The following is a 13,418-nucleotide window of genomic DNA, read 5'->3' as shown; positions in this document are numbered from 1 at the left end:
GTGTCCTTTCCATGCCTGCTTATTGGCTTGCCACGGCTCTGTCATGGCTATCAAGAGCTGAATCCACGGTAAAGGTGTGAAGAATGTGCTTGATTTTTATCTGCAGCCTTATAAGTGTCCAAACCTTTACTCCAGTAAAATACAACAATGAAAATTGAAGGGAAATAAATATTTACAGCAGAACGTACTGCATGATTATCGTACACGGGGGGGGGAGACGGGGGGAGGGGGAGAAACGAGGACGGCGGGGAGGAGGGTGAGGGCGCTGTACGGAGCATACCCCATTTTATTATTTATTAACGTTGCCAGACATTTAACCCAGAAAGGAAACAAGTTTTTATTACGTTTTCGTATTTTTTAAAATAATATTCATCCATAATGTGCTAAGCTCGACTGGCAACAAAATCTCCTAGTATATTATAGCATCAGCAGCCTGTGCAAATACCCTGCAGGCTCCCCAACTGAGGGGGTCCTTGGTGCTCTCTGAACTTGGCTTCTTTTCTTGCAGTCGTTTCATTCCCCAACCAGGTAACACGATCAAGGCTAGCTGGGTAATGAAACGTCTGCAAGAAAACAGCCAAGTTCAGAGACCACCGAGGACCGAGCCTTCATTTCATCCCGGAGCTACAAATATCGGACGTCCGACTCTCGTAAGCCTCAACCTCGAAGGAGGAAACGCTGCAGCGGACAGAAAGCGGACAGCCCGTCCTAGAGACCCCCAACCCTCCGGGGTCGCGTTTCCAGGGGGAGCGCTTTGACTCGCCCTCCCGCTCGGCAACCGGAAGCTCCACGTGGTTTTGGGCAGGCCACGTGGACGAGCAGGGGCTCCAGAACTGTCAGGCACAGCCGGCGGCGGCGGCGGCGGAGGAGGAGCAGCTCAGTCCCGGCTTCCCTATGGAGGAAGCCCCGCGGAGGCAGCGGCCGCTTTCCAACGCCAGGTACCGGGAGCGGAGCTTCTGGGAGGCGCGCTACGAGCAGGAGGGGGCCGAGCCCACCGAGTGGTTCGGGGGCTTGGAGTGTTTCCGCGACCAGCTGGAGGCGGAACTGAAGCCGGGGGACCGGATCCTCGTGCTGGGTAAGCGGTCGCTTCAACTCTCGCTGGGACGGTGTAAGACGTGGAGGCTCAAGGGGCGCACGTGGATCGCCAACGGGTGCGCTTCCTGTTCCGCTCAGAGCTGGGGAATTCTGGGAGTTGAAGTCCACACCTCTTAAAAAGTGGCCCGCTTGAGAAATACTGATCTAGGACTTGGGGGAGTGAGAAAAGTGGATAGGAAACGTTCGTTAAGTTTCCTCTTCCTTCAGAACATTAAAATGGGCGGGAGAATTTGAATCCATGCACCTTAAAGTGGCCAGGTTTTGAGAAATACTGATCCAGACAATGTTTCTGGGGAATTTTGGGAGTTGAAGTCCATACACCTTAAAGTTGCCAAGTTCCAGAAATATTGATCTAGACTCTAGAGCAGGGGTAGGCAACTTTGGCTCTTTTATGACTCGCGGACTTCAACTCCCAGAATTCCTGAGCCAGCATGGCTCAGCTTGGAAACTTTCCTTTCCCCTCAGCATGGCTGGCTCAGGAATTCTGGGAGTTGAAGTCCACGAGTCATAAAAGAGCCAAGGTTGCCTACCCCTGCTCTAGATTCTAGAGACCAGAAATCAGTGGAATGACTTGCCTTCAGAGGTTCTGGGTGCTCCAACACAAGAGAATAATAGAATTTGAAGGGACCTTCTAGACTAGAGTCTTCTACTCCAGCCCCTTGCTCAAGTAGGAAACCCTATACCATTTCAAACAAATGGCTATTCAATCTCTTCCTAAAAACTTCCAATGTTGGAGCATTCACACCATCTGAAGGCAAGCTGTTTTACTGATTAATTTTTCTGACTGTCAGGAATTTTCTCCTTAGTTCTAGGTTGCTTCTCTCCCGGAGTAGTTTCCATCTGTTGCTTCTTGTCCTGCCTTCTGGTGCTTTGGAGAATAGCTTGACTCCTTCTTCTTTGGGGCAGCCCCTGAGATACTGGAAGACTGCTATCATGTCATCCCTCGTCCTTTTTTCCATTAAACTAGATATGCCCAATTCCTGCAACCATTCTTCAAATGTTTATCCTTCAATCCCCTGATCATCTTTGTTGCTCTGCTCTGCACTCTTTCTAGAGTCCCAACGCTGGAGGTTTTTAAGAAGGGATTAGACAACTATTTGTCTGAAATGGTAGACAGATGTTCTCCAAATCCATTGCACTTCTCCTACCTTTCCAGCCAGCATTATCTATTTTATTTTTTTAGATGAAATTGGAGATTTATTGATCCTGACGGCCTAGGCCTAGGGTGAAATAATTACACAAAGGACATTTGTTATTTATCTAAGTAGCCGCTTTCGTAAAGGATGTTTTGAAATCTGTGTTAGATTTGGACCAGAGAGACCCAGATTGCTTCTCATTCAAGGTAGGGAAATTTTCTGCCTGATGGTAAGTTATTGTTTCTTAGGCTTGCCTACCTTACAGGATTGTTGCAAGAATATGTTGGAGCCGTAGAGATATAGTATGTATTCTTTACTTATGTTTCAAGCAGAAAAATGGAATCCAAATAGAATGACAGAGCTGGAAGGGACCTTGGAGGTCTTCTAGTCCAACCTCCTGCTCAAGCAAAGACTCTATATCAGACATGTCAAACACAAGGCCCGGGGGCCGGATGCGGCCCGCAAAGTGGTTTCATGTGGCCCGCAAAGTCATCCTGGAAACAGTGAGGGAACGGCCCCCTGCTGCCTTGGCCTTGGCCCAGGCCAGGAGCCAATGTACAATTTTGTGGTGGCCATCTAGGCTGAAACGCATTCAGTCTTAGCTCCACAAGGCCATCCAGAAACAGCGAGGAACCGGCCCCTGCCGCATCGGCCCCGCCCCCTGGGTGCAGGCTGGGCAGGTGTCCCCCTTTATGAGGAATGAAGAAATGGACCATGCCTTGGCGCTTGCCCCAGTCCCACCCCCTTCTGCCAGAGACCCTCAGATCTGTCCCACTCCTGCCCAGGCCCCCACAGGCACCCTGGACGCGAACGATGTAGAGCTGGCCATGCCCACCCAGTAGGCCACACCCACTCCATCCACGCCCACCCAGTAGGCTGCACCCACTCTGGCCACACACACACACCCCCCAGGGCAACCGCAATGCTGATGCGACCCTCAGTGAAATTGAGTTTGACACCCCTGCTCTAGTCCAACCTCCTGCTCAAGCAAGAGACTCGAGTCTATATCATTCCGGACAAATGGCTGTGAAATCTCTTCTTGAAAGTCTCCAGATAAATTCTTCACAGTTTTTCTGCTCTTGGTGACGGATTGTGAGGCTACCTAATGAAGCTGCGGGATAGACGTTTCAGAAAAGATGAAGGAAATACGTTCCTGTTATGCATTGTTAGAATGAGAAAATAGATTAGTGTTTATTAAACGTTTGTCTCTCAGAACCCTCTCCCCCTTTAAAATAGTACGGAGGTCTCCAAAAGAGCTATTGTTTGCATTTATTATATTTATATCAATATTTACCATATTGATATAAATATAATATATTTATATCAATATGGAAAACCCTGTTGGTTTTCCGTAAGCTGCTTAAGACCTGGCTTTTCCGGCAGGCCTGGGGTTTATAAAATCTGACCCCTGGATGACTGTTCTTGTACTGTTTGTTTTGTTATGTTTTATGTGTTTTTATTGTTAGCCGCCCAGAGTCCTCTGGGAGTGGGGCGGCTTATAAATTTTAAAAATAAAATAAAATAAAAATAAATTAAAAATTAAAACAACACATTTCTTGACACTTGTGGGTCTCACCATAGTTTGACGGGGTTTTAATATTGTTTTTCAGCACACGCTGACAAATAATTTTGATTTGAGGGCCCCTAGAGAGTCTTTGGGGGTCCTCAGGGGTCCTAGGACCACACTTTGAGAAATACTAGATTAGACCAATTTATAGAGGGGCTGGTCATCAACAGCCGTTGGTCATAATTTTGCCTTGGAAACCTACAGGCAGTCCTCAACTTACGACCACACTTGGGCCCGGAATTTCCATTGTTACCAAGGCAGTTATTAAGAGAGTCGTGCCCAAATTTATAATGTATATGTATGGGGGAGAGTTTGGAAAAATAAAAAAATTATTAAAAAAAAAGAAACTGAAAGTAAGAGAAGGTATTATACAAAAATCCTTGGCATAATTTAGTAAGATTTTCAGAACTGAAAGACATGCTGGACTTTGCTTGGATATTCAAGTGGAGGTTGACCCACAGTTGTTATTCATTTCACTTCCGTTGTTAAGTGAATCATCCAGTTGTTAAGTAAATCCGGCTTCCCATTGATCATAACTGGCTGGGGAAGGCCACCGACGGTGATCACATGACACTGGGATGCCAGTAGCCAGGTGCCTGAATTTTGATCATGTGACCACGGGAATAATGTAATGTTTGTAAATGGGAGGACCGGTCATAAGGGCCATTTTAACTAAATGAATGGTTGTAAGTCAGGAACTACCTATAATCAGAGATCTGTAGCACTCATATTCTAACTGGTAGCCCCTTCAGATTCAATCAGTCAGATAGAGCTGGAAGGGACCTTGGAGGTCTTCTAGTCCAACCCCCTGCTCGAGCAGGAGAACCTACACCATCTCAGACAAGTAATTGTCTAGTCTCTTCTTAAAAATCTCCAGTGATGGAGCGCCCATGATTTCTGGAGGCAACCTGCTCCACTGGTTGATTGTCCTCACTGTCAGGAAGTTTCTCCTTAATTCCAGGTTGTTTCTCTTCTTGATTAGTCTCCATCCAGTTTATTTATTTATTCATTCATTCATTTATTTATTTATTTATTTATTTATTTATGAGACTTATATACCGCTTTAAGTGCAAGCACTCTCTAAGCGGTGTACACCAGTAAGCAATGTATATATATATATATTTACATTGCCCCCAACAATCTGGGTCCTCATTTTACCTACTCCGAAAGGATGGAAGGCTGAGTCAACCTTGAGCCGGTGAGATTTGAACTGCTGACCTGCTGAACACAGTCAGCTAAAGTGGCCTGCAGTACTGCACTCTAACTGCTGCGCCACCTTGGCTCTTTTGCATCCATTGCTAGTTGTCTTGCCTTCTGGTGCTTTGGAAAATAAGTTGACCCCCTCCTCTTTATAGCAGCCTCTCAAATACTGGAATTCTGCTATCATGTCGTTTCCCCCCCCCCCCCAGTCCTTCTTTTCTCTAGACTGGCCAAACCCAAATCTTGCAATCATTCTCTATATGTTTTAGTCTTCAGACCTTCAATCGTCTTAGTTGCTCTTCCTTGCACTTTTTCCAAAGGATTGAGACTTCAGATTGACCCATCATGCTTGATACCCCTCTGAGTTGAAAGAGGTTCTTGGAGAACATCGTAAAAATGGTGGATTTGAACCCTGGTCTTAAACTTCGTTAAGGATTTAAGAGAACACAGCAAGTCAAGAAACCCTGCCCTGATGTGGCTTCATTTTGGCTGAGCACAAACACATCCATTATATTTTAGCATGGTATGTAAGCCAGGCTACTACAGCTTGTCCCAAAAATCAGTTCTGATTTGTTTTTCAACCCTGATTTTGTGCAATGTGTGAATCAAGTCACAGAATGATGGATGGGATCGATCAAACTTGCATTTTTATTGCTGTTCCTCCAAGGGGAATACCTCACAAGGTGGTTGTGAAGCCCAGCAGAGGCTCAAATGACCAAGGAAATTTTTTTTTTTTTTTAATGAATTGAAATATTGTTTGGACTGGGTGCCTTTTGAAAGAACTGGGCCACAAAAGACACATACCTTACAGGAAGTCCTTGACTTGCAACCGGTCGCATAGCAACCATTTGAAATTACAATGACTTAAACCCCCCCCCCCCAAAAAAAGTATTTACAATCTAATTCCCAAATTTCAACAGCTAGGGGAGTCTCCTCATGGTCACACAACCGCATTTTGGGTGATTAGCATTTGGCCTACATTTATGGCTGTTTGCAGCCTTGCATGATCACCTGACAGCGATATACGATGCTTTTGCCAAAAACCATTTACTTCCCATTTTTGGCAAAATCGCTCCATACCGAACAATGGGCTCGCTTAACAATCACTGCAAAAAAAAAAAAAAAAAGGCATAACTTTGAGATGGCCATGTGATGACCACTTTACGACTGTCACGATTCATGAGTGTAATTGGCAGGTGCCATTACAGACATAAGCCGAGGACTACTCATCTCTTTATAACCATGCAATATGATCAGTGCTTACCTCTGTGTAGCAATCCTGCAATTTCCAGGTGAAGTCTGAGATAAATAGCTTGAATAAATTTGGCAATTGCCGCATTCCTTAAACGAGCAGTCTGTAATCTGATTGTTTCATGATCTAGCGACGGTTCCAAATTCTGCACAATTCAGAAACCAAACATAAGCATGGAAAGAAATGTCCTTGTTGACTTCACCTATATTTTAGTCTCAGACAACGTTCATGCTAAGCCATAATGTGACTTGCTTTAATGCAAAACCATCCCTTGTGGTTCATCAACAATGGTTTATGACCAAGATCATGTACAAATTCTATTGAACTGTGGTTTATTCAATAAACCATAGATAAGCAAATAGATTAGCTTGCTAAATCTCTCTTTTTAGCTATAGCTTTCAGTCTGGTAAAATTTCTGGTAAAAGAATATCCACTTGCTCCTTATGACCACTAGGGGGCAATATGGGATTCTCCATAAGGGATGCACTAATTTATGGATCCCCAACATGGTGCCCAGGAGCAACCAGATTCTGCCCCACTTCATCTTATTTTGTCAGAGCCTCAGGCATTAACTATTTCTAACAATGCCTCTGTCTTAGAACCATTCTTGGAAAATAATGAAGGCCAGGAGCTGGCACTTACTTATATCTGCCTTTATTAGTTTTATAAATAACTCAAGGCAGAGAACAAGTCTAATACTCCTTCCTTCTCCTATTTTCCCCACAACAACCCTGTGAGGTGGGTTGAGCTGAGAGTGAGTGACTTGTCCAAAGTCACCCAATCAGCTTTCATGCCTAAGGTGGGATTACAGTTCAGTTTCCGGGTGATTGACCCACTCAGCTGGCTTTCATGCCTAAGGCGGGGCTAGAACTCACCATCTCCTGCTTGATTGGCCCAAAGCCACCCAGTTGTTTTTCATGCCTAAGGTGGGACTGGAACTCACAACCTCCTGGTGATTGGCTCAAATTCAGCAAGCTGGCTTTCATGCCTGTGGCGGAACTAGAACTCACAATCTCCTGGTGATTGGCCCAAAGTTCCCCAGCTGACTTTCATGCCTAAGGCAGGAGTAGAACTCACCGTCTCCTAATTCCTCGCTTGGAGCCTTAACCATCAGCAAACTAGTTCTAGATCAGTGGTTCTCAACCTTTTTAATGCCGCGACCCCCAACTGGTCGTAAGTCGAGGACTACTCAACTGGTGCAGCACTGTTTGCAGAATGGGACTTTTGGCGGGCTCAGCAGGGCAGAGACAGCCTGGACAATTCCTACTGGCTTTTGAAAGCCAATAGAATTAGACTCTATTCAAGAGAGTCTATTCTATTGGCTTTCAAAAGCCAATAGAATAAAAGGAAGTAGCACAGCTAAGGAAAAGGGGGAAAAAATGGCGGACTGCGTTGTTTGGCGACCCCCGTGAAATGGTCGTTCGACCCCAAATGGGGTCCCGACCCACAGGTTGAGAACCACTGTTCTAGATTCACACTTGGCTTGGAAGTGTGCCCACCTTCCCAGAAAAAAGGACCAAATTAGGAGCATCTAAGGAGTGAAAAAGGCTGGGCAGCAGCCTTGTTTAGCTTTTGCGGTATAGGTGTGTTGCGATTGTCCAAACCCATAGTTTCCATTTTGTGAAAGCACCCGTAACGTTCTCTCAAAACCTCAGCTGTGCTGGGTCAGTGGTTTTTCAGCCTTGGCAACTTGAAAAAGTGTGGTCTTCAAGTCACAGAATTCACAGAATTCTCAAGTGTCGACTTCAACTCCCAGAATTCTCTAGCCAGTTGGCTAGGGAATCCTGGGAGTTGAAGTTCACACCTTTTTAAGGTTGTCAGGTTTGGCCTAGATCAGGGGTGGGGAACCTTGGCTCTTTTATGACTCATGGACTTCAACTCCCAGAATTCCTGAGCCGGCATAGCTCAGCATGGAAACCTCTCCCTTTCCCCTCAGCATGGCTGGCTCAGGAATTCTGGGAGTTGAAGTCCAGGAGTCATAAAAGAGCCAAGGTTGCCTACCCTGGCCTAGATCCTCTGTCCAGCTTTCTTAACAGTATGTGGGGTTTATTTCTTCCATTTATATCGGCTTTTCCAGAAACTCAGGGTAGCGTACGTGGTACTCATTTCTTTTTTTAGGCTAAATCGGATCTTAGTTAATCTGTTCTCAGCATAGGTACAATAAGAATACTCTTACAAATATGGAAAAATTAGTCTGTCTGGCTTCTGAACTTACTTTGATGAATGGATGCAAGGGAGAAACCACCTTTGGATTTCTGCCTTAGTTTCTATGCTCCTGTAACAACATGAGGACTAGAAACTTGCTTTCCATTTCCAGTACCTTTAAACTTTCTAAAACCATGGAATATCACACCAAGGCTTTGGCTTGGGTGTAAAGCAAAGATAGAAAAAAAAGCAAGCTCTCAAATCACTCACCAAGTATTTGGGACCCCAAAAAAACATGATTTTTTTTTTGTTGTTGTTCTTTGGAGAGAGAAATTGAAAAATCAAAATGGACATGTGGACTCACCTCCTTGTGATAGCTAAAACTGAGAAAATGATGCTTAAAAAGCAGGAAAAACCACAAACCACACACACACACACACACCCTTCCTGGTGTAGTGTTTTTGCTTTGCTTGTTGTTCGCTGTACACGTGATTTGAGCTCATGTGTCAGGATTATTTTAAAATCTGGCTCAGATTTCTTCACCCACAGCTTTTCCAACATGTATTGTGGACTAAGAATAATTTATTCGCCAATGGTGCTTTGACATCTGCCATAAAAATGGCATGTAGATTGCTAATTCACGAGCCTTAAATATTGGCATCTACTTGTCCTGTGTCTCACTAACAAAAATATACCTATTTTAGTATTTACCAGCAAATGGTGTGTCCGTTAAATTTTTTTAAAAAAAATTATACCCTGACTCAGAGGCTTAATCCGAAATTTCAGGCACTCTTCCTGTAAAATCCTATTCCCTTAAAAATAATATTGTGAAAATTCAGGTTTCTTGTCCCTCCCTCCTCCGTTAAACAAATACACAATATTTAATATTTGGAAAACAGCTTTCTGGAACACAGGAGAGACAACAGGTATTATTTTGTCCCGGGGTTTCATTTTTGCAGAGTGGAGTGTTCTGCACTTACAGAGGCTTTTCCGTGGAATCTTCGTTCCCGGTGGTTAGAAGAAGGGCGGTCACAAGTTTCTAGTTCTCAATGTTTCAAGAAACTATTGTCCTCCACTGCCCTGCAGAGCAGATTCCTAAAGATGTCTCTCAACTTGACAGTACTGCAGTTAAGTCACCTTGCCATCCAACTAGATAGCATAATTTTCCTCTCGGTGCACTGAGTGGCCCTCAAAGCAGGAAGTCTTCGACTTACGACTATTCCTTTAGTGACTATTACAATGGCACGGAAAAAAATGACTGATAAGCATTTTTCATATTTAACGATCGTTGCACTATCCCAGGGGTAGGCAACCTTGGCTCTTTTATGACTCGTGGACTTCAACTCCCAGCATTCCTGAGCCCGCCTGGCTCAGCATGGAAACTTCTCCCTCGGACTGTATTTCGGAGTCTCTCTTTTGAAAACTGCTCAGGCAAGCTAGGATTCAAACAGACTCGGTTAAGTTTATGTTTTCTTCGTTGTTATCGCTATGGCCTTGCGTACTTTCTTATGCTAATCAGACTGTATTTGAACCTACTTGTAGCCAGAGTCGGCTGAAGGGGTATGTGTGTGTGTTCTTTTGTTGGAGGTTTGCCAGCAAACTGTGGGAGCATTTGGGGAAAATTTGGAGCAATAAAAGAACTGTTTGAATTGCCAGCTGACCCCATTGCCTCTGTGCTGTGCCCTGGGGTCATCACAGATGGGATTCAAATAGGTGAACAACCGGTTCTCTGTCAGGATGCCGCTTCTGGAAGTCCATTCTGGGCCTGGGGCAACAAAAAATTAGCTACCGGCTCTGCCCAAGTGGTGCAAACCGGCTGAATCCCACCACTGGTCCTCAATTTACAAAGCTTCGGAGTTACCAAGGACTTCGCCAAGAAGTCTTGCAGCCTAGTTCCAAAGTTCCAGCTGCTCCCTCCTCAGCCAGCCCGCATTGACAGCCGTGTTTACAGCCGTGTGCGGCATCCTGCAGTCACAGGACTGCCTTTTACGATGCTTTGCCGAAAAGCAGTATTTGCATCTGGTTTTCAGCAAAAAACACCCTGTAACGAACAGTTGGCTTCATTTAACAACCATGGCGTTCACTGAACAACGGCGGCAGTTGCTTTACGACCGTGGCGGTTGCTTAGTGACCATCGCAAAGAGGCTGTAGAATTGGGTCGGTCATTTTTAAGACTGTCATGACTTACAATGGTAATGGGCCAGGCTCCATTACAGTCGTAAATCAAGGGCTACTTATAAAACAAACAGCCCCCGTTTTTTTAAAGTAGGGACCAGTTTCATGGAAAACAATTTTCCCACGGACTGGGCAGCGCGGAGGGATGGTTTCGTGTGCCGCCTCGATCCCACGCATGCGCAGGTGAAGCTTCACTCTCTTGCGTAGCCCACTTTATAACAGGCTGCTACGGACCGGTGTCGGTCCACAGCTCGGGGGTTGGGGACCCCTGCTCTAAAGGAAACGTCTCCTCCAATTTTCCTCAGGCGCCGTCCTTGGTTATGCTGACTGGACTTCCTGAGCAGCCCAGTTGTGTCTCCCAATTTTCCTAGGAAGGATTCAAAGCACCATTCTTGGTTTCCTGTGTCAGAAGTAAGTCTTCATCCTGGTTCATCCAAGCCGGGATAAATAAGCAACATGGCGACTGCTTTGGGAAGAAGGTTACAGTTTATTGAAGAAGCAGAAAGATGGTCATTGCAAGAAAGAGCAGAGAGGAAAGAGGAGTTGAGCACATGGGCAGTAGGTTTTTATACCCCCTCTAAGCCTTGTTTGGAATAGTTTCCTGTTCCTGTGGCATGAACCTTGAGGCTATTTCTGAGTGTTTGTCTAGGCCTTGATATCTGTGGTTCAATCCTATTCTCATATCCTGCTTCCCAGGTGATGGGGCTAATGACTCCTAGAGTTTGGGTGGGGCATGCAGATTTTCTCTTTGTCTTCTTGAGTGCTCTGGCTTCAACTTTCTGATGGTTTTACATCTGCATTTGTATGGGGCTAGCTCTTGCTTGGGGCAGAGAGATAGATTTGGGGCCAGGTTTGGTTTTTAAAAAAAATCCTTTGAGGAAAAAATATATTTCCCTGCCCTTTTAATATTTCCTTCTCTGGGCTAACTTCCCTCACCTGGGATTCCTGTTTCTCGTGGACCTATAAGATCACAAAAAAAGAAGAAGAAAAAAACCCCACAGGGCTTTGCTGATTGGGAAGCCCCACCAGCCCCAGAACAGCTGCGCGCCTCGATTTGACCTAGAGTGGTTTATCTCTTTAATCTGATTATTTTGCTCCAGCTTTTAGCTCGGACCTTCCTTAATCTGATCAAGAGAGAAAGGCTTCCTTTCCCAAGCACTCTGGGGATTAATGTGGACTAATTCCCTGATCTTGTTAGGGGACCCGTCTGTCTGATGTGTGATTAAGAGGAGATCCATACTTGGTTAGGAAGCAGCAAAAAGGATCCCAGGTGAGATGAGGGAGGGAGGGAGGGAGGGAGGGAGGCATCCAATCTCCCAATTAACGCATCGCGGTGGAAGTTGAGATTTTGAAGGTTAATCTGCTCCCAGCGAAGGATGACAAGAACCTAGCTCTGGCATTGCAGGCCGTCCTCGACTCAGAACGGTTTGTTTAATGACCGGTCAAAGTTACACCAGCACTGAAAAAGCGGCTTACGGCCTTTTTCACACGTACGACTGTCACGGCATCCCCAGGGTCACGTGGGTCGAAATGTGGAGGCTTGGCAGCTGCTTCGTATTTACGGCGGTTGCTTTGTTCTGGAGGTCACGGGGGTCCCCTTTTTTGCGATCTTCTGACAAGCAAAGTCAACGGGGAAACTAGATTCATTTAACAGCCACGTTTACTAACTTCACAAGCGCAGGGATTCCCTTAACCACGGTGGCAAGAAAGGTGGCACAATGGGGTAAAAGTCACTGAAGAGCTGTCTCGCTTAACAGCAAAAATGTTGTGCTCAATTGGGGTCGTAAGTCGAGGACTACCTGTAGACCATCAAATGCTATGGTATATAGCCTTGACAGACTTGAACACTGGGCGCTGTCTAACAAAATGAAATTCAATGGTGAAAAAAGTAAGGCTCTACATTTAGGCAAGAAAAACCAAATGTACAGGTATAGCATAGGGGGTACCTTGCTTAATAGTAGTAATTGTGAGAGGGACCTCAGAGTCCTAGTGGACAATCACCTAAATATGAGCCAGCCGTGTGCTGCAGCTGCCAAAAAGGCCAACACAGTGCTGGGCTGCATTAACAGAGGGATAGAATCAAGATCACGTGAAATGTTAATACCACTTTACAACGCCTTGGTAAGGCCACACTTGGAATCCTGCATCCAGTTTTGATCACCACGATGTAAAAAAGATATTGAGACTCTTGAAAGAGTGCAGAGAAGAGCAACGAAGATGATTAGGGGACTGGAGGCTAAAACATATAAGTAACGGTTGCTGGAATTGGGTATGTCTAGTTTAATGAAGAGAAGGACGAGGGGGAACAGGATAGCAGTATTCCAGTATCTCAGGGGCTGCCACCAAGAAGAGGGAGTCAAGCTATTCTCCAAGGCACCTGAAAGCAGGACAAGAAGCAACGGATGGAAACTAATCAAGGAGAGAAGCAACCTAGGACTAAGGAGAAACTTCCTGACAGTGAGAACAATTAACCAGTGGAACAACCTGCCTCCAGAAGCGGTGAATGCTCCAACACTGGACATTTTTAAGAAGAGACTGGACAGCCATTTGTCTGAAATAGTATAGGGCAGTGATGGTGAACCTTTTAGAGACCGAGTGCCCAAACTGCAAGCCAAAACCCACTTATGTATCATCAGATGCCGGTGGTGTGGCTCATTCAGTGGGTGTGGCCAATTGGGTGGGTGTGGCCAATTGGGTGGGTGTGGCCGGGATGGTAACGGCAGACTGGATGAGACTAAAAAGTTCAATCAATCAGTTCCAACTTTGCGAGATCTTTTTTTTCCCCAAGAGAAGTTGAAATTGATTAATTTTTTTGCACATGGCGGCGGAGGCCTAAAGCGAAAAGGTT

General features: G+C 45.4%; 1 protein-coding gene across 1 annotated transcript in view; it reads left to right on the top strand.

The window, feature by feature from the left end:
* The first annotated feature begins 807 nt into the window (after window positions 1-807).
* EEF1AKMT4 (EEF1A lysine methyltransferase 4) overlaps window positions 808-13,418 on the top strand; it is a 73,131-nt gene continuing 60,520 nt past the window's right edge. The window contains exon 1 of the mRNA XM_039346892.1: window positions 808-1,075. Within this exon, the coding sequence (XP_039202826.1) occupies window positions 895-1,075 (181 nt within the window). The 5' untranslated portion in view covers window positions 808-894. The remainder of the gene's footprint in view (window positions 1,076-13,418) is intronic.

Source organism: Crotalus tigris, unplaced genomic scaffold (genome assembly GCF_016545835.1).
Source record: "Crotalus tigris isolate CLP2741 ecotype Arizona unplaced genomic scaffold, ASM1654583v1 scf7180000017552.641344, whole genome shotgun sequence".
In the NCBI taxonomy this organism is placed as follows: domain Eukaryota; kingdom Metazoa; phylum Chordata; class Lepidosauria; order Squamata; family Viperidae; genus Crotalus; species Crotalus tigris.
This window is presented reverse-complemented; position numbering and strand designations above follow the sequence as displayed.